The sequence below is a fragment of the Gymnoscopelus braueri genome (assembly GCF_963280865.1).
Source record: "Gymnoscopelus braueri genome assembly, chromosome: 6".
Lineage (NCBI taxonomy): Eukaryota > Metazoa > Chordata > Actinopteri > Myctophiformes > Myctophidae > Gymnoscopelus > Gymnoscopelus braueri.
This window is the reverse complement of record NC_137607.1, coordinates 22,283,694-22,310,494: the sequence shown is the minus strand read 5'-3', so window position 1 is coordinate 22,310,494 and position 26,801 is coordinate 22,283,694. Positions and strand designations below refer to the sequence as shown.

At 42.1% G+C, this 26,801-nt stretch overlaps 1 protein-coding gene across 1 annotated transcript in view; it reads left to right on the top strand.

The window, feature by feature from the left end:
- Window positions 1–1,567: 1,567 nt before the first annotated feature.
- Window positions 1,568–26,801, top strand: part of LOC308087544 (disintegrin and metalloproteinase domain-containing protein 10) — a 39,023-nt gene continuing 13,789 nt past the window's right edge. Inside the window, exons 1-8 of the mRNA XM_080431491.1 lie at window positions 1,568–1,822; window positions 3,025–3,169; window positions 3,408–3,526; window positions 3,970–4,125; window positions 12,907–12,992; window positions 14,119–14,241; window positions 19,660–19,752; window positions 20,238–20,406. Of these exons, the coding sequence (XP_080287617.1) occupies window positions 1,768–1,822; window positions 3,025–3,169; window positions 3,408–3,526; window positions 3,970–4,125; window positions 12,907–12,992; window positions 14,119–14,241; window positions 19,660–19,752; window positions 20,238–20,406 (946 nt within the window). The 5' untranslated portion in view covers window positions 1,568–1,767. The remainder of the gene's footprint in view (window positions 1,823–3,024; window positions 3,170–3,407; window positions 3,527–3,969; window positions 4,126–12,906; window positions 12,993–14,118; window positions 14,242–19,659; window positions 19,753–20,237; window positions 20,407–26,801) is intronic.

The following is a 26,801-nucleotide window of genomic DNA, read 5'->3' as shown; positions in this document are numbered from 1 at the left end:
TAGACTGCTGAACTGAACCCATACAGCAACCCCTTTTATGGGTCGTTATATCATCATCAGTCGGGCCACGCGACCCAAATCACCTCATATGACCCAAATCACCTCATATGACCCAAATCACCTCATATTGCCCTGTCGTTTCTCAAGGTGCCAGTCGATCATCTCGGAAACATGAGTGACTGTCCATGAATTCAGAAGGAGCTAGATAGATGTCATAGATAAGATCTTCTATGCAGATCAAATTGACTAGGCCTGGTCTGGAATTCAGTCTTCCACTGATTCACTTTAGCCTCGTTCTATAGTGAATTTGAAAAAGAAAGGAGATGCATGATTTATTGTTCAGTCAATTTGTGGTTGAATTACATTCCTTTGCATCGGATAAGCCAACTGGTTTCTAGAAAACTTTGACTTTGCAGTTGCATTGATGCAAACCTCTAATCCAGCTCTTTTTTCCCTTGCCCCCCTTCTTTCTTATATCTGACAAAAGCAGAGACCCCCCACATGTGCATGCACGCATTCTTGCATGCACTTATGTTTTTCAGACATGTTAACGACTTAACCCATTAAGCCCTGAGGCCGATTCTTACAAATCTATGTTGCTATCAGTTGAGTTCACCTCAAGCTTTTTCATGTCAGGGACCCTCAAAATTGATATGTATTTGGCTACCGACCCCCATCTAGAAATTGGGTTTGAGATTTGAGTTAAAAATGTTTGCTTTGAAAAATATGTATTTTCAAAGATTTGCTTATTACTATTTTTAACAATATATTGATTGACATGCCAAAATTGGGATGCCAGGCTGAATTACATTTTAACAATGTAATGACTAATTGATGCTTTGTTAATTACAGACAGGCTACATAGATTACGCATGACAAGTTTGGACTGATATTACATACAACATACAGCCAGACGGTGCATGAAAGTAGGTTATGATTTTTGCGAAACATTTGAACATTTATACCCCAGGTTGGGAAACACTGCTCTAATACTTTTAGAGAACATTTAACTAAGTGCTGTTCTCTCGTGTCCATACTGTGTAGTCCATACATTATATGTGCCCAAAATACCACTTAAGGAGTAACAGTTTTGACGGTGTTATCGTTAAAATCAGCGTTTTCACTCCCTGCATATGCCAATGGTCAAGGCCGAGGTGCAAGTTCAGATTGATTGGGTGTTACGACCCCGATAAGAGTCTATAGGGCACAGGGAGTAACAAAACACGGTGGTAAGGTGCAAACCCACTGAGGAGAAGGAATATGTTTTAGGCTAGAATGACAGGCATTTTCCTTCATTTCATTGTAGGATTTCATATTGACTTGTCTAGTATCAGTGTTACTCTATTACAGCAACTTCACGGAGGCAAAGCAGTTAGCACATCAGCAGCAGTCCCACCTCAGGAGATATATATTTTGTTATTTGACATATTGCATCATCTGGCCTTCGCAACATCTTATAACATGACTCAATCTGTAATTATCCTTTGAAAAAATTAGAGAACACTCCTTTAGGACATAAAGTAGACATAACACATACTAGCAAACAAGTCTGAATATGCCTCAGACTGTGCGAGAGCGCCCGTATCTCAATGCTTAGTTCTGACATGAGCTTCCAACAAGTTGCATTCCACGGTTGGGTGAAGAAGACACATAAGAGACAGAGAAGAAGAAAAGAGAATGCGCGCAAAAGAGAGAGAAAAGGAGTAAAAGTGAGAAAAGAAAGAGACAATATAGGGAGGAATACTAAAGAATACCAATGCAGAGATCATGAATGTCCAGTACTGGCTGCTGCTGCTGCTTCACTGCACTGAATGGATTACAGGTAGAAAACGTCATCTGATCTGAGTGTGTTTACATGCCATCAGATTTTGTTTGGGTACATGCGTGCAGTGAATTCATTTTGGTACTCTGTGTGTGTGTGTGTGTGTGTGTGTGTGTGTGTGTGTGTGTGTGTGTGTGTGTGTGTGTGTGTGTGTGTGTGTGTGTGTGTGTGTGTGTGTGTGTGTGTGTGTGTGTGTGTGTGTGTGTGTGTGTGTAAACAATCATAAATTAGACACATGTATGCTGCAATATTTGTCTTGCACAGTGTATGGGTGTTGTGTATGTTTATGTGTATTGACATTGTTTATGTATGTATGCATGGATGTTTGGATGTATACATCTGTGTGTGGCTGTGTAAATATGTGTGTATATATACATATTTGGCATGTCATTGGATGGCCTGACCCAGAGCCATGGCCTGACCTACACTTCAGCTCAGCTGTAAGTCCTTACACAGCCTGATGCGGACATGTCTCAGCTTGTTCCCTCTGGAATGCTGTGAACAGTAGCACCGTTTCGGTCCATTTGTGCACATTTGTCTTGAGTTAAATTAACTCTAACAATTTTACTGTGTACTTTACTAAGCCTGTCCACGTGAATGCAACCTTCTGTTTTGCCCGTTGTGATTAATGGAGGTACCAAGGAAGGTGACTCAACAAGGAGGGGTAAGTGGTAAATAGTGCCTTATTATAGTCTTTCTGACCCTTCAAAGCTCTACAATGTTCTTCACATTCACACACCGATGGCAGAGGTAACCATAAAAGGCACCAACCTGCTCATCAGGAGCATGTAAGTAGACCCTCCAGAAAAATGCGAGCATAATGACACAGATTATGTAATTATTTTTCCAAAAGGGCACATTATCGTATATTTCCATGCAAACTTCCCGCGTATTTCGTACAATTCTCGAATTTTTTGCAACTTTCCACATAATCCGCAACTTCCCGCAATTTCACTGCATAAAAACACAAAACCCCTGGATATTTCATCACAAAATGAAGGATTTTAGCCCGCAAAATCAAGGATTTTAGCCCGCATAATCAAAGATTTTTGCCCACGTTTTTCTTGAGGGTCTAGTAGGGGTTCAGCAATCTGGGAAGTGGGAACCCATTGGCAAAAAAAATTGACTTTGCTCAAAGACACTTCGACACGCAGTCAGGAATTGAACCTGGAACGAATCACGAATGACATGCTTTTTTTCAGATGCTTTAAGAGGCATTGGTCCCTACATCCGTCATTATGAGGGCTTGTCGTATGACAGGGAGGAGGTCCACAGGAGACACCTGAGGGCCAGGAGAGCACAGCCTGAGGACCACCAACTGCTATTGGACTTCACAGCGTTCCACAGGTGGCCGGCAGCTTCTCAAACTCAGACTATGTGGCAGCTGCTTCAAAAGCTTTGTTAAATATACAGCTTATCTGTTCAAATATATACACCATTCATTTCCATTGAATGGTATTCTTTATTCTTGTTCCTAAACCATTTAAAAAAATGTCATTGATTAATTATTCATATTGGGCTTAAATATTTGTAGCATTACAAAGCATTTTGTCCACATCTTTGGCTTGTTTGTTTGTTTCCTTAGAACGTTCCGGTTGCGTTTACGGCGAGATGCAACCGGGTTCGCAGAGCGTTTCAGTGTGACGAATGAACATGGTCCCATAGCTGCAGACCTCTCTCATTTATACTCAGGAACACTAGAGGGTATGTATGACAAGGAAATACGTCACCCACCACCACAATATATATTTTTAAAGCAAACATTTTAAACTCAAATCTTTGCTTCCGGGGGGTCCCTGGAAAAAAAAAATTCAGATGGGGGTCGGCGGCCAAATACATATCATTTTGGGGGTCCTTGACATGAAGAAGTTTGAGAACCACTGATATAATAACATAGGTTTTTCAGAAAACTGTTTAGAATACATTTTGTAGAATCGGAACCTCAGGCCTTAAATGGGTTAATACGTAGGATTTTGCTGTGAAGCAAAGTGATGGTAAATGTTTCTAACAGTAGTGCAGTAATTAACACAACACTGAAGATTTTACTGTATATGTCTGTCTATGTTTGTCCCTCTTTCCCTACCTGTTCTGGCCTGGTCATGTCTATGGAGTAAAGACACAAATGTAACTCCATACATGTCCTGTAGGTGAGCATGGTTCCTCCTGTCATGGCTCCGTGATTGAAGGTCAGTTTGAGGGCTCCATCTCTACAAACAACGGGACGTATCACGTAGAGCCGGCTGATAGATATACCATCAACCAGACAAATCAACATTCTATAATCTACCACCAGGATGACATGGGTAAGACATCATTCATGTTTTTAACCACTTAAACTCTATGTACTTTGTTGTACGACAATAGTGAAAATAACAGCTTGACGACGCAACCCATTGTGAGCTTGTCAATCTGCAATTTTTGCCGACTATTTTTGCAAAACATTCACCCATTTTCTGCAAATGTTCGCCTATCATGACGTGCCCAGAATAGGAACGCTAGGGTGCATGTGGTTAAGGCTTTCATTATCTGGGAACATGTGGGCCTTTCTTCCACTGAAACCTGCCACATATAGGCCCTTTGCATGCATTTCCACACAGTATTATTATAGACCACATGGGCAGCTGTTTCATGTGCCTTGCTCAAGGGAACCTATAGCCCATACGTATGGTAGCCGCTGTCAAAGAGGAGATTGTTATTCATCCATGTTGTTTTTGTTCCCAGCCTGTCAACGTGGCTCTTATCCCAAACCCCAACTTCTCTGACATTTAGGATTTTTTGTGATCTGCAGCGAGACAGCGTCCAAAATGGTGTGTTAAAGCCATAAAGTCACACTATAGCATTGCTCTGTGGAGAGGATGTGGTGTGAAAGATGTTACAGTTCACCACCAGTCATCTCTCACCAGTTTGATTAATGTCACTCTTGGCAATTGAATCAACATCAATCACATCACTGAGCAGACAAACATCTCCTTGTTGTTATCTGTCCATAGTATACACACAACGGTCTTGGCTGGTGCCATAATGAGCCAAGGTTACTCAGTGGTGTAAAGTAACTAAGTACATTTACTCAAGTACTGTTTTACTTTTACTCCACTACATCTCAGTGGCAAATCTTGTACTTTTACTCCACTACAATTATTTGAAAACTTTAGTTACTTTGCAGATATAAATGATTACACATCACTTTAGCCCTATTTTATACCTAGGCTATTTGAAAATAGCAGATCTACAAGCTCACAACGTGTCGCGATGCGACGCGTTGTGAGCTTGTAGATCTGCTATTTTCAAACATTTTAGCACTTAAACTTTTGGTACTTTAAGTACATTTTGATACAAATACCTTTGTACTTTTACTCAAGTAAGTTTTGAATTCCGGACTTCTACTTGTAACAGAGTAGGCTACTTCTACATTGCAGTAGTGATACTTTTACTTAAGTAAAACATTTGAGTACTTTCTCCACCACTGAGGTTACTAAAAGGCACTGAACCGGTCGTAACCTTTTACTGGCGGCTTGAGCGAATAGAGTTAAAAACTCACTGTAGACTCTTATAGCTCTGGGGAGGGAACGGGGGGTCGGGGGGGGGGGGGCAGCTGAATACCATCCAAAGAAAATATGAACCTGAGTGGTGTGACTTTAGAGGGAGCGTTAGGGTCTGGGGTACAGAGAAAGGGTTGGGGCAGAAAGGAGGAACGTGAGGATGGGACACGGCTGGAGCTGTAACAGTAGTGGTGTGGTACGATAGAGGAGAGAAGGGGGAGGAGGAAGAGGAGGAAGAGGAGGAAGAGATTAGAGTCATAGGAGGGTGGCCTTGGGGATGGATACCATGGTGATATACAACCAGTCTGGTTGGTCTCGAAATGTATCCCGATAATGCTTCAGCCAGCTGGCATTCATTGCTGAGGACTGTCATATATTGCACAGTGGTGTGTGTGTGTGTGTGTGTGTGTGTGTGTGTGTGTGTGTGTGTGTGTGTGTGTGTGTGTGTGTGTGTGTGTGTGTGTGTGTGTGTGTGTGTGTGTGTGTGTGTGTATATATATATTCTACAGTATATTGGATCCATTTGAATATATTGGATCCAGAAAATAACATAAATTTTGTTTTGTCGGCATTAAGTACAAGCTTCAGCTTTCTAAGTAAGTCCTGAAGTGCATTAAATGAAAGCTGCAAGTTCTCAGTTGCAAGCTGAACAGAATCAGCAACGCAATAAATAATGGTGTCTTCTGCATAGAAATGGGCTTGGCAACCATCTAGAGACAAAGCAATGTTGTTTATGTATAGGGTAAGTAGAACAGGGCCCAGAATCGATCCTTGAGGGACGCCTTTTGAAATGGATAAGAACCCTGAATGGTCTCTCCCAGCTTTCACATACTTAGATCTCCCAGCCAGGTAGCTCTGAAACCAACTGCAGGTATTTCTGTTATGTGCGTGTGTTAAGGTTATGTAAGGGTATGTAAAACATACCCTTAACCCCTCACCCTAAATCGAACCCCCTATAGTGTTTCATCTTAACCCTAACCCCAGCCTGGATCAGAACAATGTCAATTGTTTCTGGTTTTTCAGTAGATGATTTCCAGAAACTAATTTAGCTGGAACCATATTGTTGATCACTGTGCCAAGACCCCCTAGTACTTATATCAAAACCTCACATTCTGTCAATGCCTTTCTTCCCTGTGACATCTGACATCACGTACAGCACAGCTTGCTGTACTGCAGACGTGCTGCTAGTGACAACATCCTGCACTTTCATTCAGAAGCCAATATCTTCAGGAAATGGTGAAAGATTGAATCCTAAAACTCCAAATCACTACAATCAGTGTGTGAAGGCCTGAGATAACGTGTCCTCTTCTCTGTGTTTGTTTTCACTTCCTGTGGTCGGGGCTTGAAGGTGACGGTAGCTGAATAATGGTAGTATCCCGCCTCCTGAGGTATACTGTAGATTGATAAAGGGTCTCTCTCATAGTAATGAGTGTTTTTCATGCATGATATTCCCTACAGTATTTTTTTGTTTATTCCATTTGGGCTTATTATTGACCCCTCTCTCTTTGGAAAATGGTGGGCATAGCTCAGACAATATGTTTTTTCAGAAAAGTTGTTTAAATTCGAAACTCTAGAAATTTCATCTATTACTGGCAGTGGCTGGCCTGGACCGCTGGCGTAGCGGTCCAGGAACCTGGGCTCCGGGGTGGCCTGGCAGCGTGTCACGGGTTTGAGGCATAGTGATTTTTGGGAAGGTATACACCCCTAGCGCTAGAAAATAATGTGATAATATTGCAGCGGTGGTTGCTTTCTGTGTGTTATCAATCCATTCATAACCCCATGCCAAAACACACATTTCAAATTTAGCCTATACCTGTGCATTCTACTCCAAACTGACAATTCTCTCTTATTATTGACCCTCTTTTTTTTTTAAACGGTGGGCATAGCTCTGACTATAATGTTCTCTATTACTGGCAGTGACAAATTCAATAAATCAAATATAATGTAGGTGTGTAATTAATAATAGCATTTATTTGACCAATTTTAAGGAATTAAAAAATAATAAAATAATACAATTATCATAAAAGGTTAAAGCGCAATTGTAGTTTAGAATTTTCTACTGGTAAATTGCAAACTATCAGTAATAAACTCGTATTCATCATTAAGTTTGTACTGATCGGACATTGAACTTTAACTTTATCTTAAAAGCAACAACAGCTGCAACATGTTCCTCAGCAAAGGTATTGTGTGTCCATGTAGAGAGAGGGAGTACCCTAGACTAGAGATTAACAACATTTTCAAATCAATGTTTGGCTGAACGGACTGTGTAAATGTTCATGTATGTGCGTGTGTGTGTGTGTGTGTGTGTGTGTGTGTGTGTGTGTGTGTGTGTGTGTGTGTGTATGTGTGTGTGTGTGTGTGTGTGTGTGTGTGTGTGTGTGTGTGTGTGTGTGTGTGTGTGTGTGTGTGTGTGTGTGTGTGTGTCTGTCTGTCTGTCTGTCTGTCTGTCTGTCTGTCTGTCTGTCTGTCTGTCTGTCTGTCTGTCTGTCTGTCTGTCTGTCTGTCTGTCTGTCTGTCTGTCTGTCTGTCTGTCTGTCTGTCTGTCTGTCTGTCTGTCACAACAGTGACAACATCCTGCACTTTCATTCAGAAGCCAATATCTTCAGGAAATGGTGAAAGATTGAATCCTAAAACTCCAAATCACTACAATCAGTGTGTGAAGGCCTGAGATAACGTGTCCTCTTCTCTGTGTTTGTTTTTAAGGAATTAAAAAATAATAAAATAATACAATTATCATAAAAGGTTAAAGCGCAATTGTAGTTTAGAATTTTCTACTGGTAAATTGCAAACTATCAGTAATAAACTCGTATTCATCATTAAGTTTGTACTGATCGGACATTGAACTTTAACTTTATCTTAAAAGCAACAACAGCTGCAACATGTTCCTCAGCAAAGGTATTGTGTGTCCATGTAGAGAGAGGGAGTACCCTAGACTAGAGATTAACAACATTTTCAAATCAATGTTTGGCTGAACGGACTGTGTAAATGTTCATGTATGTGCGTGTGTGTGTGTGTGTGTGTGTGTGTGTGTGTGTGTGTGTGTGTGTGTGTGTGTGTATGTGTGTGTGTGTGTGTGTGTGTGTGTGTGTGTGTGTGTGTGTGTGTGTGTGTGTGTGTGTCTGTCTGTCTGTCTGTCTGTCTGTCTGTCTGTCTGTCTGTCTGTCTGTCTGTCTGTCTGTCTGTCTGTCTGTCTGTCTGTCTGTCTGTCTGTCTGTCTGTCTGTCTGTCTGTGTGTGTGTGTGTGTGTGTGTGTGTGTGTGTGTGTGTGTGTGTGTGTGTGTGTGTGTGTGTGTGTGTGTGTGTTTCAAACTGAAAGATGAGAAGCAGACCTCTAAGTTAAACAATACCAGAAGGAGTGTCAGTCTGTGTGTGTATATGTCTGAACTTGTGTGTGTGTGTGTGTGTGTGCGTGTGCGTATGAGTGCACACATCCGCGCTCAGATCCGTACCTGCCCTATAGTTACCTCTGTCACGTGCATGAGTTCTCCTCTGAGGAGTCACGCCACTTAATGGGAATGATGGCTAACTTTCTCAACACATTCCACCACTCCTGGAGCTTTACCACCCAATCCGCTGTCTCATCTTCCCGCTCACTGTGTCGTCAATGTACAAACACACCCGCACGCACGTGCATTTGCATGTGCAAAGTGCAAACACGCGTAGATACACACGCAAATACGTCAGCACGCATAGATGCATACAGTATGCCATTCAGACATGGGACACACACACACACACACACACACACACACACACACACACACACACACACACACACACACACACACACACACACACACACACACACACACACACACACACACACACACACACACACACACACACAATCATTTCCTCTGTCAAGCTCCATCCATAATAAATAGCTGTTATTGTTTATGAAATGTATATGTTATTATGGTCATGTCTTAATATTTAACTCCCATGGCTGTGGCTGGAATGATTAACTGCCCTTATACACGTTTTTAATAAAAGGCATGTGATCCACGTGATTTCACAGCCAAGGAGAAGTTTGAATAAAGTTGACCTTGTTCAGCTTGGGAATACTTCGCTCAGCATGTGTGATCCCATATATTTCTGTTTGCTTTTATGCATAAAAGCAATACACGGAAACTTCAAACCTCTGGAGACGTTGAAATGATAGTATGTTCACATGGTCACGTGTGAGAAAGTGTGAGCCATAAAGTTATTGTTCACATTCTTTACTGCAAAATAACCACCCTTTTGTGGTGGATTTCATAGTAGAAATCTGGTTAGGAAATACCTCATGGTGGATCTCTTGGGTTTGCTGCAATTTCACTGGATTATCAACTTTTACAATGATCCTACGCTAGGAATATTTTCAAAAGAACGCTTATCCACTGGAATTTTTATGGCGTGGCTGAAGGCCAAACCATCTACAACTTGGTTTGTCATTTAGGGCCCTATTGCAGCCATCACCTGGGTGAAGTTGAAATTGAATTTCCCCCATTGAATTAAAAAAGGCTACTTTTTATTGTGGGGGATGTTTATAATAAGTAGTATATTGTAGTGGGGGTATTGTATTGAACTGTAAGTACTACCCTAGAATGAATCCTTGATTGATGTCAGATGAGGGGCTGGCATTGGTATACGTTTTCTATAGTGCACTGAGCCTGGGAAATGGTTTCAAATTATCGCTGGGAATCTAGTCTTGTTGAAATGCAACACAGAATTTCCATTTGGATAAAAAAAAACATACCCTTCATGGCTTTAGAGGTTTTAAGTCTAACAACCGCATAGTTCCAGTTTTTTAGGGGCTCTTTAAGGTGAATTGAAATTAATCTGTAAAGCTCAGGCCAAATATTAGCTTTGTTGTTTAATCTTGTGGAAGACCTCTAGTGAAAATAGCTTTGTTAGGAGGCTTGGCTCCTAGGCTCAGAAAACGTAAAAACTGAAATGAATTTGCCCCCGTTAAACAGTTATTGCATCAAAATTTTAGGAGTCCAAGTGTGCGTGCGTGCGTGCGTGCGTGTGTGTGTGCGTGCGTGCGTGCGTGCGTGCGTGCGTGCGTGCGTGCGTGCGTGCGTGCGTGCGTGCGTGCGTGTGAGAGAGAGAGAGAGAGAGAGAGAGAGAGAGAGAGAGAGAGAGAGAGAGAGACAGAGAACAAGGGGAAGTAAAGGAGGTCTGGAAATAATTCCATCACCCCCCCCGACTCATAACATGTGCTGGTTCTGATTGGTTAAGAGCGCTTTAGCAGGATGGTGTGATCCAATCATTCAGCGTTTGATCCACTGGACAGCAGGCATGTCTCAAATTGTGCAAACTCCCACACGACAAGCACATATAATATGCACACATGCGTGCAATATGTTAACATGCACATACTGTACACATGCGCACGCACGCACGCACACACACACACACACACACACACACACACACACACACACACACACACACACACACACACACACACACACACACACACACACACACACACACACTGCACTTCAAAGTACTGTAAGTATGGGTCACTAATTAACTGGCAGAAGATGCCTGATTCTGTGAGTCATTCCTTTCTGCCAGCTACTGCCTTGTGAAAGTGCTTATAAAGTCATGTGACTTTCCTGTATGTTGTGAAATTCAATGACATTTATTTCTACATTTATCAGGCTGGAACCGAAACTAAACTATAATCACGAGGTTAATAAATCACTGCACCTTTTTTCACTTAAATGTGTTATGCATCGTAAAAGAAGTGCAAAAAAGTGCATGTAGTTTCACCTCAGACAATACATTTTACAATACATTATCACAATACATTTTCACAATACAAATTGTCTCATGAAAATGTACTCGAAATTATGGGAACTTAATAAGACTAGACCGGCGCCGGCCGGCCTACCCGGGGCCATGATACAAGTCGAGAACGATGCAAGTTGGGAATACATGCCCCTCTGCATCTGCGGTGCTCCTCTCCACACACATCACGTTTTGCGTCACGCCGTTGCTTTCGTTCGCTGCGTCTTCCTTCCACCTCTTGCACTTTCTGTTCCATTGCACACGTTACTTCTTATATTGACAACGCGGCACAAACGTGATATGAGGCTCGGCCAAGCAGTTAAGCCGAAGGGGTCGGGTTTGGCCAATCCCACACCCCCCCAAACACACAGATTCAGTGCATCCTCCGCAGAATCGGTCCCAGGGACAAACAGATACAAACAATTGTAGTTTTTTGGTTGGTCCAATCAAATTCCCACTCTGCACTGCATATATATATATATATATATATATATATATATATATATATATATATATATATATATATATATATACACACACACACACACACACACACACACACACACACACACACACACACACACACACACACAGATTTATAATGTTTTCATCAACAGTATGTTTTGCTCTTTCTATGATTGTAAAAGGCACTGTATATTGAATAAGCATATTGCCAACAAATTGCAAGATTCGGCCCCTGAACTCCATGTCCTCTGAAGCAATAGCATTTCTACCAAACGTTTTCATAGACTGCTGAGGGCTGGGCAGTGCAACATGATGGACCAATCTATGCACATGAAATGATCCCCTGACTGCATTTTCACCATTATTTCATCAAACTGAGACAGCTGGCCCCAAGGCGCTGCAAATCACAGCTATTTGAACGAAACCCAACAGCCACCAATGGCTTCTACTTAGATGATTTCCAAATGAGGGTTGCTATTCGTATAGTGTTTAGGAATACAAGCAGATTAAGCACTGCTCCACTCATGTGTTTCAAATTTGATCGGTTACCGACACAGACAGACACACGGAAAGTGTAATCTCACCAACCCACCACCACAACTCTGGTCGTCCGGGGACAAAAGGGCCCAACATTACCTCAGACAGAAAATTCAGCAGCCAAATGTTGTCAGTCGCCTTAACAAACACAGATGCATGTAAGCCACTTATTCAAGCACAATGAGAAACTGTCCTGTGTCCTGGTTGGAACCCTGGTTCACAATAAGGACATTATCAGACTGACAGAGCTGAATGTCGATAAATCACATCTCTGTGCTTTGCGTGTGTGGGTGCGTGTGCGGTGCGTGCGTGCCTGTCTGTTTCAATGAGTGTGTGTATGCTGTGGATGTGCATGGTTATTGGTGTTGCCAGGGGACATTTCTTTTTTAAGGATTACCTTATTCTTCCGAGGTGAAGTGTACTAGTCATTTCATTAAGCCAATGTTTGGATGAAGGAGCTCAAAATATCAGAGAATGTCTCAAAAATCTTATTCCAATATATCTGTAACTGTAACTGAGGAGAAAGGGTGAAGCTGTGAAAAAGGTTTGCCTCTATTGCATTACATTTGTCACCATGCGAAGAAATAACTGGAAATATGTTATGTATAGTTTTGACTTGGAATAGTGGAGTCTATGTGTTGCAGGGGTCAGGGGACATTTGAAGGATATACAGCATGTGAGAGAGAGAGAGATAAAAATGTCAGTTTTGTGTTTGTACATCTACAGTATATTATTATACTCTGTATGTTTGTTTCTATGCAGTCCCCCCATCCGTGGGAAGCGGTTCAGATGGGTTCTGCGGTGCAGACAGTCTCCAGCGCCTTGCCCAGAGCCTAACACCCAAAGAGGTGGGATAGTCCAGACTTCACCAATAAACTTTGCCCACAATAGGGATGTCAGGGTTAATGTGGTTAACATAAAAAAAACATTATTACATTATTAAACTGTGATATTATCTAATGTAAATAACAAACATATCATTCTAAATTTCACAAAAGGAAATATAGGCATATAATTGACCAGAAAATCCCAAATGGTGATAACAATTAATGACACTCAAAAGCAGAGGCATGAACCCCACCCCCCCAGCAAATTGAACCCAAAATAGTGTTTTAAAAAAATCAAAATTATCTCATAAACACTTGACTGGTGTGTATGATTCACCAATTCGAACTTCCTTTATTATGAATGTGGTCATTGGTGTAACTTTTATTTTAGCCTGTTGAGTCACTAGCACTACCTTGTTCCAACGAAGATGTCATAAAAATATATTTAAGAAAAAGGGAAGGCCACATGGTGACTCATATAGTGAAAACAGATCCGCTTGTTTACCGGCTGAACTTCCACAACTCTCACAGTAGCGATTGCAGGTCATAAATAAATTAGTCAGGTGACTTGGACCACACTGTAAACTCATTCAATAAACAGCTGGTAAAGATGAATGTCAGATCGGCTATCAGCTCCATCAGGACTATTGTTATCTCTTGGCTGACAAGTTGTCCATACCAAGGATACTGAGGCAGTTGTGTGAATGCATAATTGCTCAATGCCTGCAATGCATCATTTCCAGTGGTTGGTCACTTCTGAGGTCACGCAATGGTTCAAACAGATGGCATTCCCAGTGGAGTGTCCAATATCTGTGTCAGGCCAGCTCTCAGTTTCTGTCACCCTCACATATATTATTTTTCCCTGTGGGAAACGTGCCTACACTTTGTCACACGCAGTGTAAACAACACAGCTTGACAAAATGGAAGACACACACTGATATGAAGAACATAATCCAACGCTCATTTCCTCTGATCTTATAGGTCGTGGTCTGGTGTCAAACCCTATTCAAATCACAAAGGATAATGACTTTTCACATGTCAAAATAATTATATAGCCGAGGCACACACACAGAAAAAGTGTATTCCGTCATATAGTACGGTATGTACTCTCCTTTGCTGGTTGCTTCACGTGTGAATTCTCCCACAGGAGATGCCACCCACCCGGGCCAGGAGAACCGTTGATGAATCAAAGACCAGCTGCCTCCTCCATCTCCATGCCGACCACCTCTACTATAAGAAGTTCAGGACTGTTGAGGCTGTCGTGGCACAGGTGATTAGTCCACAGTTATGCATAGTAATAATGCATGGTGGGATGTCCCAATACAGGAAAATAGCTACAGTACAGCATTTTCCAACCTGTGGGCCATGGGGATATTGCAAGTGGACCCACAAATAATTGGCAAAATACTAAGACTTTATTGATAAAAAATAACATTAAATAATGTAAAAAGAAAATGTATATTATATGTTTTCTTTAAAACCTTGAAACATTACTTTTCATTACGATACTGACCAAATAGGATACTATGTGTAGACTATGTTGTTTCCATTGATTCAAGCCAGAAAACAATCGATTGATAATTAAAATAGACATGGGCAGCCGAAAGTCTGCCGTGTTAAGTAGTAAGATGGATGGGCCACAAACGCTTTCGAGATTTTCAAGTGATTCAGAAAAGGAACTGTAGGAACTGCTGCTACAGAAGAACTCCATGAGTTCCGTCCACCTAATTTCCTTTATAACATACCCAGCCTTTATTTCCCCTGTGTGAGTAGAGTGGTAAAATCACAAATAGAGGACTATATGCCTAATCAGCCCAATGGCTGATAACTGTTATTAGCCCAAACAGTGCAAGCTAAAGTGCCACCGCATGATGCTGCTGAACTGTCACCATAAGTGTCACAACATGGAACATGTCACGCCAAACACGGTTCCCTGGCGGTGTGGTAGAATTCATGTCCGAGAGGACACTGGGCACAAAGGAACCAAAAGACAGAGCAGAAAACAGCGTCCTTTGACGATTCACACTGCATACAAAGGACGAGGCCCGCCGGTAGCACCTGCCATGTTTACTGCTTCTCCTCTCAACCGGCGAATCAGAAACGTTACTGCCATTTCGTTCCCGGGGCAGTTCCTCGTTCACAATTATTCCTCAATTTATTAAATGAAAGCATTAATCAATGCTTTTTTTCTCATTGTCTAGTGTGTGAATGGGGGAATGTAACATACATTGTAAAGCACATCAATAAAAAGGATCTACAGTATAATTAAGTAGTCCGTTATTTTTGGGGCAATTAGCAGTTAGACAAAACCTTGATGGTTTATTCACAAACCTACAGTATTGTGGGGTGGACTCAATCTGCATGGCACAGGTAGAATGTGAACAGAGGTTCATGGCAGAGGTAGAAAGTGGATCAAAGTTTATGGCTGAGGTAGAATGTGGATGAAAGTTTATGGCAGAGGTAGAATGTGGATGAAAGTTTATGGCAGAGGTGAGGGTAGGACGTGGAAGAAGTCCATGAAACAGGTAGGATGTGGATACAAGTTTATGGCAGAGGTAGAATTTGGACAAAAGTTCACTGGTTATTTTGAGTATTTGTATTTGTATTTTCTTGGTTAATGATTGGCTTGAAATGAGCTTTTTGAGTATTGTTTGTTGTCTGGAAAACTAATGCAATGACTCATATTGAGCAATGTATGTGTAGATCATGAAACCAGGACCTGTGACAGATCTAAGACTTAATTCAATATTGGGTCTATGGTGTAATACTAGGTTTTGGTTAGTAAAATAAATGTTTGGGTGAATCTTGCTGCTAATGGTAACAATGTTTTAAAAGCAATACTACACTCAAGGTTGTGATTGTATTATACCACAGCTGGGTATTATTTGCAGTGGTGGAAAAAGTACTCAAATTCTTTACTTAAGTAAAAGTACCAATACTGCAATATAAAAATACTCTGTTACAAGTAAAAGCCCAGAATTCAAAATTTACTTGAGTAAAAGTACAAAAGTATTGGCATCAAATGTACTTAAAGTATCAAAAGTAAAAGTACTAAATATTTGAAAATAGCAGATCTACAAGCTCACAACGCGTCACGATGCGACGCGTTGTGAGCTTGTAGATCTGCTATTTTCAAATAGCCTAGGTATAAAATAGGGCTAAAGTGGTTAATGTATGTTTTATAATGTAATAATTTATAACTGAAAAGTAACTAGTAACTAAAGTTTTCAAATAATTGTAGTGGAGTAAAAGTACAATATTTTCCTCTGAGATGTAGTGGAGTAGAAGTAAAAGTATTGGAAATTGGAAATACTCAAATAAAGTACAAATACCTCAACATTTTACTTAAGTACAGTACTTAAGTAAATGCACTTAGTTACTTTACACCACTGATTATTTGTTACGATAACACATCTCAAATATTTCAGAACACTCATGTTATGATCTCAGTAAGGCAAAACTCTTGTTGGTTCAAAGCTACAGTAGTCTAATGGCCATTATGTCTCCATTAATACGCAAGCATGGAAATCCACCAATGCTATAAAGTGTTTATATTCACTTACATTGGAATTCTGCTCTTATTTTGTTTCCCCTTTAATGTCAAACCTTCAATGGCTCTCAAGAGGAGGGCAATTTGTTTTGAGGTAGCACACTAATGTCTATTGAGAGCCAGAACAGTGCCCATAAAAGACCAAGCTGTTGCTGCTACTTGGGGTGAATAAAGCCACAAGGGCCTACTGCCAAGCCCTCTAAAAGACACACACACAGCTGCTATAGCATTGCACATGGCACAAGGAAGAGGCCATGTATCTTCTTACTCTCTCAGGCCAGGGATCATGGGGCCATTAGGGTACCACCATGTGTGCCAAGGCTGCTGCCACCTCCACTTGGCAAACCCAGCAAGTTCAAGTGTTGCTTGGCTGCTTTCCTGCGTTACCCTTCCATTTTCCATTTCAATTCCAACCATCAGTATGTATGTAGCAAGACCATTACTGCTGCCATACCAAGTCTATTAGTAGGCCTGTACTAATTGCTTAGAAGGTCTAGCTAAGTAGTGTTATGGCCTCCCTTTAAAAATACTTTACCAGGCCCGGTGTCAACAAAAGCCAGATTTTCTCGCTACAGAAGTAGACGATTACGCCTACATTTTCATGTGTCACCTCCTTTGGGCTAGGTGGGCGTATTGACTTGAAAATTGTGAAATGTCAAATAAACCTTTTTAACCTTCTCTCCTCTGCTCTTGACCTTATTAGAGAAGTAATATTAGTTCAGAGCTGTGCTTTGTCAGGAAACCCATCTTGAGCAATTCTCTGAAATTACATCATTTGTTCTTGTCATTCTCACACCCGCTGATGAAATGTAGGACCCAAAAGAAAAACAAAAACAAAAGAACTTGTCAAACTGAAACCTCTTTACTGGCGAAAACTCGCATAGGGTAATAATAAGTCACACTTAATGAGCACACAGCACATTTTAAATACTCTGACAGTCTCATTAACTCAGATGCGCCACAGCTGGGTTCCCAGGTGGAACCAGTCTCTCGATCAGGGCCACACAGAGAGGGGAGAAGGTGAGCACAGCAGAACGAGGGCAAGAATACACTGGGCAAGGGCAGAGTGCCAGAGTCACATTAGGGGCAAAACTGGTCAGGGAGGGACACACAGAGCCGGGGCAGAGGCCAAGATCGTGACAGTTCTTTACAGATCAAAAAGCATGCTTTTACGTTGTAACCCTATTAGATTTGACAATGTGTCTTTTCTGTGTGTGTCTTGTCAGTGTGTCTTGTCAGGCCATATGCCAGTTCTTTTATGATGAACGAGGACCAGTGTGTGCAGTAGACTTGGGTGAAAGTTGACCGCCTGCTGGACTTGCTGCCTGCAACACTCTTTTTGTCTGTGTTTGTGGTGAAACCTAAAAGAGTGGCCCATGGGACGCAATCACATTATTCTTGTTACCCAGATCCCTACTTAACACTTTACACTTTGTTAGCATTGTCCCAGTGCTGGATGTGGGTCCCGTGCCGCTTCTACCATTTTAGATGGACGTAAATCCCACGAGCACTGAAAAATGCCATATCATACGAATATAAAAAATAGGAACCCCTTTTATTCAATTAAAACTTGTTTGTGATGGGGGATGCGTTACTGACCTGGTAAGAGTGCGTACTGTACCATATAAATAAGACTATAGTACTTCTACAGGTTCACATCTGACCCGGGGCTCTGTGCTGCATGTCATTATTTTTTTCTTTTATTTTTTAATTCTAAAATAAAGAAAATACAACTTAAAAAAATGTCCATTATATTCAAAGGAGCCTATAAAATCTAAGATATGTCTGTCCTCTCAAAAGTCAACCGATCATGCCGCTATACGTGCATGATGTCACCCCTTATATCACAAATTCAGAACCAACCAGCCATGAAAGCCTTAAATCTGGTGAGATAAAATGCAAACATAATTGTAGTTGAAAATCAATACCATATCTGGGTGGGCCACTGTGGAGTCTGGGGTTCAATTCCTCCACGGTGCCTCTGGCTTGACCAGAGGCACCGTTGATATTTGCACACCAGAAACACTGAGCTTGGCCTTTAATCTTATGTGATGGGAAACTGATAAAAGCTGTTGCTATCACTCGCCATCTCAACCATTAACCTGCTCTGAACCTGCTCAAATTCTTTCCATCCCAAACAGATTGAATAATTCACAATACTTTTTCTCTGATCTGACGCCAGTCCTTTGTTGCACCCTTTGACGCTGTGTTAATGTGACGTACGTACGAGTGTCAACAGATAAAATGGTGTTGTCAGTCACAGCAGCCCGCTTGTAGTGGACATGATTCATGTCCACTACAAGCGGGCTGCTGTGAAGCGAGGGCCTTGGTCTCCAACCTTGCAGGTTGTCAATATTGACCGCCATGGAAAATCCCTGGCAGACTGTTACTGTGTATATACCGCTTGGGTGTTTGCTGGAGTGGAAAAGTGATTCCATAGACTTCGACCTGTACATGTGACTGGTCTGCATGTGCCCGTCTGAGAGCAAGTGATTGCCAGTGCCACCCACGCTGAAAAACACATTACGGCTATTTTGCAGATTACCTGACTTTGTAAAATTGTAACTTATATCCCCCCTGCATCAGATATGAACTGTAAACAACAGCAGGGGGCATCGGAGGCTGTAGCTCCTTTGCTAGTCATTCATTTGTCATCCAAATTTCTCAGTCATCCTAGGAGTTCTCAATTGCAGAAAAATAAACTATATAGTAACTTTATAACTTTTCAAATAATTTCCCATGATTATGTTGTACTAATTATTGTATTGTACTAATGATTATGTTATTGTACAAATTATTTTATTGTATTACTTATTGTAAGTCCCTAATAGTATTTTAACTTTATAAACCCCACAGGGTTTTCTAAATCTCACCTGCACATCCCAACCCAATATTATGCCCACATTTTTTTTAAATGTGCAAATATACATATTTTTTAATACTAAAACTGACATACATGTGGTGCAAACACCACACATCTGTCACATCAATATTGGTTAAAATCAAACTAAATATTTGCAAATATTATTCAACTCATGCCTGGAAATAAATCACAACACACATCTCCTCAAGTATATGAGAGTCAGGGCATAACGCACAGGGTTGTTCTGTTTTTAAATACATGTGTTTCTTCTGCAGGTTGCTTCATATATCCGTGCGATAAATGATATCTACGACAAGGTGGACTTTGATGGCATCAAACTGATCAACTTCAAATTGAAATCCCTAACAGTAAGATTTCTCAGCATGCATTGAGTCACTTTGTCCGAAAGAGCTTACCTACAACTAACCACGTCAGATGTTGGCCACTGACAACCCAACATAATGGTAATAGCAATAGTTACCCTGGCTTGAGCATTCACAATTCACAGACTGGCATTCGTGTTCCTCTCTATTTCTTTTCGTTAGACTGAACAGAATAGTAGATGCTCTGTGGAATTGTTTGGAAATAGCCTGTAATAGACATAATGGGGATAATCTCGGGTGGTGTCTACATGCGCTCTATGGATTTCCTGGAATAGGCATGTGAAGTCAGTAAGTCACTGAATTGGGAAACAGGAGACCTCCAGCGCCAAGTTTAAAATGACCTGAAATACAATCTATTTCCTTTCTCAATGTTCTCACAGTGTGGGCAGTGTTAGGCAAGCTTGTATTCTATACAGAGTGGAGTTGTTTTGTCTCTATCTATCCATCCATGTATGTTTGTCATCGTTCAGGTCATCCATGAGGAGGACAAGAAGAACCCTCTGCATCGCCCATACATTGGACCAGAGAAGTTGCTCAGCCTGTTCTCTGAGAGTAATTGGGGGAACTACTGTCTGTCCTACCTGCTAACTAACAGAGATTACAGTGGTGTGCTGGGCCTGGCCTGGGAGGGCAAGGCTGGTGAGATACACACATGCACGCGTGCATACGCACACACACACACACGTGCGCACGCATGCACGCACGCACGCATACACTTTTGGTACTGCTGACAGTAGCAATGCTGCACACAAGGTAGTGGCTTAGGCTAAATGTGGTCCATTCAAGCCCCCAGAACCCAGCGGTTTCATTGAAGCGGAATGGACATGCTGGCCATTTGAGGTACTGCAGATGGGGCCACTGTCGGCGGTGACAGTGGTAGACGGTGCTCGTTCATGAGTCAAGCCCCGGCGCGCTCACGAATAAACACTATGATGCAAAACGCAGTGGCCCCAAATAGGCCTCGCCCACCACATTTCCAACCCGGAAGAAGGGGTGAATTCACTTCATGCGCTGGGTGAGCAAGTCAATGCAAGTGGATGGGAGGGGATATCCGGTGCCCTCTCTATTATTTTTAACTCTATGGGTCCATTAGATTTGGTTCTAAAAGATTTACATGTTACTTGTCAACTCTAGACAAACACTCCAGTCTAATAATAGGTGGAAAGCTGGATTCAAATGCACATAAGAATATCGTATGTGACCCGCCAGCCGCCACAGAGTATTATTTAATACATCCTATATTGAAATTGCCTAGTGAGTCAACCAACGGTGGGTATGTGGGTGGGTTGGTGGTTGGACGCCACAAACGTAACATGCGGACCTGCGAGATGCACCGTTGCTCCGATCCGCACCAAACTTGGCACCAACACTGGTCAGGGGTCTATCATCAGAATAGCCACAGCTGGGTGCCACAGGTTCACCATTGCTCCGCCCACTCTGTGTTCCTATTGGCTGGGCTTTAAACAGCCATAACTCCAGTTCCCTGCATGCTGAAGGCCTCAAACTTGGTGGGTGCCTAGATGGCCAATAGGGACGGGCTGTAATTGCTTAAGCCCCGCCCCCTCTGTGTTCCTATTGGCTTTAAACAGCCATAACTCCATTTCCCAGCATGCTAAAGGCCCCAATAGGGACGGGCTGTAATTGCTTAAGCCCCACCCCCTCTGTGTTCCTATTGGCTGGGCTTTAAACAGCCATAACTCCAGTTCCCAGTATGCTAAAGGCTTCAAAATTGGTAGGTGGTCTTATGGGACCGGCTGTAATTGCTGAAGCCACAGCAACCCGGAATGGTGCAACCCGGAAGTGGATCTGTTCGGTCCCGGTTTTACCAGCAAGTGGTCGTAGACCCCTACCTCCCGAACGCAAGGTCGCACAGGTATGACAGTGGACCTGGGTGCTGCAAGTGCATCACTGCTCCGCAGCAGTGTTATTTATAGCAGTGTATAACACTTCAAATGGCCATACTTCGCTGACCTCTTATCAGCGCAACATAGGACTAGGTTTGAAGCCGGCGTAGCGGCCTGAAAGTCTAGTAATACATATTTGCTGACATCCTCTCATCATCATGAGAGGCTATCAAAATAATTGAAAATAGATGATGTGGTATCAGCAGTAAATGATAGACACACATGTAGTGTGGTAAGGAGGCTCTGAGGTGGGGGACTTAGAGATTGTGAAGTGTGTACTTTGCTGGTGTTGTTATCCTGCTCAGCCCATGTCTCCATGTGAATCCTGAGAGCCAGGGAACATTTGCTCATTCTCTGGCTCTCACCATTCATTTTATCCCCAGCGTTGACACAACACAATATGGCCAGACGCCAACAACACTACACCCACACAAACATGTTAGGCTCGTTTCCAAGGCAGATTGAGGTCACTTGAATTGTTTAATCCCCGTAACCCCAGAGAGCAGGTGATTTTAGGGGAAAAGGAATGCACCAAACTGGCTTGAATTGAGCTGTATATTGTAAATGCACAATATATAAATTAGATTATTAAGTGCTCACTGAAAAGTAGAAGGCGATGTCAATGAAACAAATACCTGAATGTTCATTCTTATTTTATTTTATCTTTATTTTATTTATTATTGGCTCGTACCTGTTCCCGTGTTGCATTCTTACTGTTGTTTTTACTATGACACCTGAATTCCCGCCAGGAATCAATAAATACATGTACTTCTTATGAGGGGCACAAACTGGGCCAAAGCATGCCAGCTTTTTTTGTTTCATTGATACTGATGAACCATTGAGCTGCTAGATCTGTAGACTATACACTCTCAATGCAGGCTTATTATATAGAAGTTGTTTTGGTTTGGGAGACCAAAAGCCAACGTGAGTGAACTCCTCAATTAACATTCCTGGGTGATTTGCATGTGAAGCTGCATTCCCCTCTGGTCTCCTCTGAAGGATTTGAGATGCAGCGGAATTCATTAGTAAATAGATCTTCTCCTAAAGAGATCCACTATAATGGAATCACTGTTATTTTGAGTCCTGAATTTCTGGTTAATTTTTTTTTAATTAAAGTGGATATATTGTATTTTAGAATGAAATTCCATAAACTACTCATGCATATGGAACATAATATTTTCCGGTGATGTATAATGTTAAAACCAAAATATTTAATAATATCACTAATATAATAATTTGCTTTCTGGACCCCTTAGACTGCATGTACGCACGACTCAGAATCTGCCAATATGGAAACAGCCGCAATGGCAGACAATGTGACACGTCTTAATGTCACAGTGGCCTCATGGGTCTGGTGACAAAGCGCGCTCTGTGGTGTTATTGTTGTTTTGGAAGGAGGGGGGTCTGAGGTTGTGAGGTTGTGCGTGTGTGGGTGTGGGAGGGGGGGAGGGGGGGAGGGGGGGAGGGGGGCTCCGCCATGGGAGGTTCTTCTTGCTTGTTTCCATGACATTGTCTTTTTCGCAACTCATGATTGGCTAAACTGAGGGGTGTGAGAGCAGACCTCCTTGATGGCATGTGATCAGAGGGCACTGAACCCTTGAGACACACACACACACACACACACACACACACACACACACACACACACACACACACACACACACATGCACACACGCGCGCGCACACACACACCACCTACAGACCACCTTAGTGAGTTCGGGTGACCGCATTCCACGACACGGTTACCATGGTGATGGCTGACCATCAGTCACCCAAGTCTACTACTCCTCTGACCTCTCCGCTCTGCAAAAACCCTGAGCGTTAATTTAACACTGGGGGTGTTGAAGTGAACCTTTCAGAATGCAGGGATTTTGCTGTGCAGGAGTGTGATACAGCTGGGTGAGGATTGGGGGCCTAACCTCCACGCCACTCAAGCTTACCCATCGGTAACATTCCTCTCCCTCCTGTGCAGCAGCTATATTTGGCATGTATGGATGGTCATTTTCCAGACTTTTGATTGATTGAATACTTTATTAATCAGAAATGTAAACAGCTCGAGGTACAGTCAGACATTAAGACTAAAAGGATAACACAAAAAGGTCCTGGGGACTTGTTTGCATTGTGGTCCTATGTGTTCAATAAATCAACATAGCATAAAAAAATAACACAATAATACACGTCAGCAACAAATACAAAACACTATGGGCCCTATAATCGCCAATACTGGCTAAACCCACTATTTTAGGATTTAGGAGTGAGCAAGGGGCGTCGGTTCCCGAGCAAAAGTTGCTATTTTTGGGACACCTGCCTTACCCGCAAAACACCTGCACTACCCGTTACATTATGCATAGGTGTGGTTTGGGCGTTACATTAATAAAACCAATCACCGCCTGCCTTTAAGAGAAGACTGCACAAGCCATTATCCCCAATGCAATCTTATGCTCTCCTCTCTCCCTCTGCCAGTGTTGCCAGGTCTGCTTATTATTAAAACACATTTGTAACAGACTAACAGTCCCAGAAAGCTTTTTATTTTACAACCTGGAGAGAAAGAATCTGGAGAGATTGGACAAATAAAATAGTTTTGAATTAATAAATAAAAACACAGACCATAACGTTATAGTCCACTAGAAGCACAGACTCTATGAAGACTTAAATTAACAATGAGGATTTTACTTTTCACCTCTTAAATTGTTATGCCTTATGGTTTCACACTATACCTGCATCATTGTTGCATACAGTAGCCCCGTGGTTCTCAACCTTTTCAGGCCGCGACCCCCCAAAATACCCCAATTCTGACAAGCACTTGGAATTGTAGACCACACTACAGTAGCCTACCTTAATGCCAAGACACACATTATGTGGTATTCTCACTGCTCTCACAGGGAGAATAAAGCACAAAGGAATCAATGGTTCCATCTGCACGCTGTGGTCAACATTACAAACACATTTCTGAGCTCCCTCCTGGAGCCGTGCTGCCTCATGCACAGTCAATTTCAAAATAGTTGTCAAGGCTTAACATTCCTCCCTAGCCTGCCCCTGTTGTCTACAACAATGTTTGTGATTAAAGTGTATTTATTTTCAATAATAGGATCTGGATTCACCTGCCTAGCTAGACTATTTCATGATAAGGGCAGACGTTCAAAGATTTGGTCCGATTTTCAATTTTCAGATTCAGTGTTATGTGAAAATGGTGATATTTCCAGTGCTTTCCAACCAAGATAAGATCAGTAGAGGTAGACCCATGACCTTCGGTAGATCTTATAGTTAGCACAGGGAAGGTATTTTATGTGGGCCCCATCGCAATTATCATCTTGGAAAATTGCTGTGGCCAGCAGATACACGTCGTCTGATAGTGAGTCTGTTTTTGTGAGTTCATCCTTGTGCATGTTTATATGTTATGATGATGTGAGTGGATGGAGCATACATGTCTATAGGTGTTAGAATGTTGGTATTCTGCACACAAATGTGTGCAACACTAGGTGTAACTGATCTGGGAGGATGTTTGCGTGTGGAGTGTATGTTTATCCAGCGTGCTAATAATAGGAGTCTTTCAGTAGACGTCTCTACACAAAGAAAGAGGAGGGGGACAAAAGCGCACTCCATCTCAGCCAAGCCAATACCCTTGCCAAAAATCACAGCTTGGACAGGACTAGCAAAACACCCTCTGTAATGCTCTTTCTAGGAAACCCAGCTCCCTGAATAGCCCATTGGGGGGGTGCATTTTAGGTCAAAAGCGGAGGACTTTGTCGATAAATTTTGTGATTAATTGACTATCTGGGAAAAGCTAGCTTGGCTGCTTTAGAAGATGAAAAACGAAAACCCTACTTTTGCCTATTCTGTATTATGTGCACTCATTGCTCCTATCTCTAGCCATGGCTTTGTCCACTGAAGTGGGAGAGTATCTGATTAAGAGCCCCCTTATGTTCTTCTAGGAACTCCTCCTAATACTGACCAAAACAATTATGTAATGTCAAATACAAACGCCTTTGTGTTTCTGCCACAGAGGAGTTGGGGGCAGTTTGTTTTTGGCTGTGTCTGTCACTACTATTGGATACGAACACTGGACATGCGTACTTCGTCTAAGGAAAATATGCTGGTCCCCACTGTGCAGTGTCAGTCAGTAAGCCCAGACTTGTACAGGTAACTTGAGCAGACGTTGTTGACCCTCATGTTGACCCCCCGACCCCCGCACCGCCACCCCCCGCCCTCAAAATCACCTGATTGGTTCCACCGATCTCATTATGTAAAAGCTGTTACGTAAATCTCACGTGAGTTTGGAAACTGCTGAGACATCCTGCCTGAACCAGCTATTTGGGCATGCATGGAGGGAGTCAGCCAATGGGACCCGAGGTGTTGTTGATGGAGGAAGAAATAAAAGATGGAAGGAAGTCCATGGATGTATAAGATCTTATAGTCAAACTGCATGATGATTTTTTTTTGCAGAAACCTTTGACCTTAGCTTAGAGGTCCACAGCTTGGAGATATTACACTGCCAGAGTGTAATTACCCTGTTTTTTTTTAATGCTCCATCATATGAACTACAAACTAATTTAATTCAACCTTGGGCCAACCCAAAGACCATACAGTCCTATTCTACCCTCAAGCAGACAATGTAAATTACTTTTATATCCACATACATCTTGCCACAGAGGCCTATGACAGGACATAACCTTGAAACTGTCTGTCCTAAAGCTAGCTTAAAGGATGTCTAGCTGAAAGATTATGTCACAGCTCTGTCATGCGTCCGTCCAGTGAACAAGACCAGCTGTTTGCAATTTTGAGTGTGATTTTCAGGAGTATTATGTAAACCCAAAAACATACTGCAGAGGGCCATATGAAACCTTAGGTCCGCTTTGAAGTGCCATAGGGTGTGCTCACTCAGCAGGTCTGTCTGTTTGTCTGTGCCTCCACGACAGGGGGGCCACAGAAGTCAATAAAGCAACGGCAGCTAAAAACACCACTGTTGGTTTAAGGTACGGTATTTACAGGAGGGCAAGGCCAGTTATGAAACTGTAATGGAAAGTGAGTGTATTTGCATACTGTAGATAGTTAGAATACATAGTTAGAGTACATTAGTTGTTGTACTCCTGGGGTGCACCTGGGGTGAAAATCCTGCCCGCAACAATATCT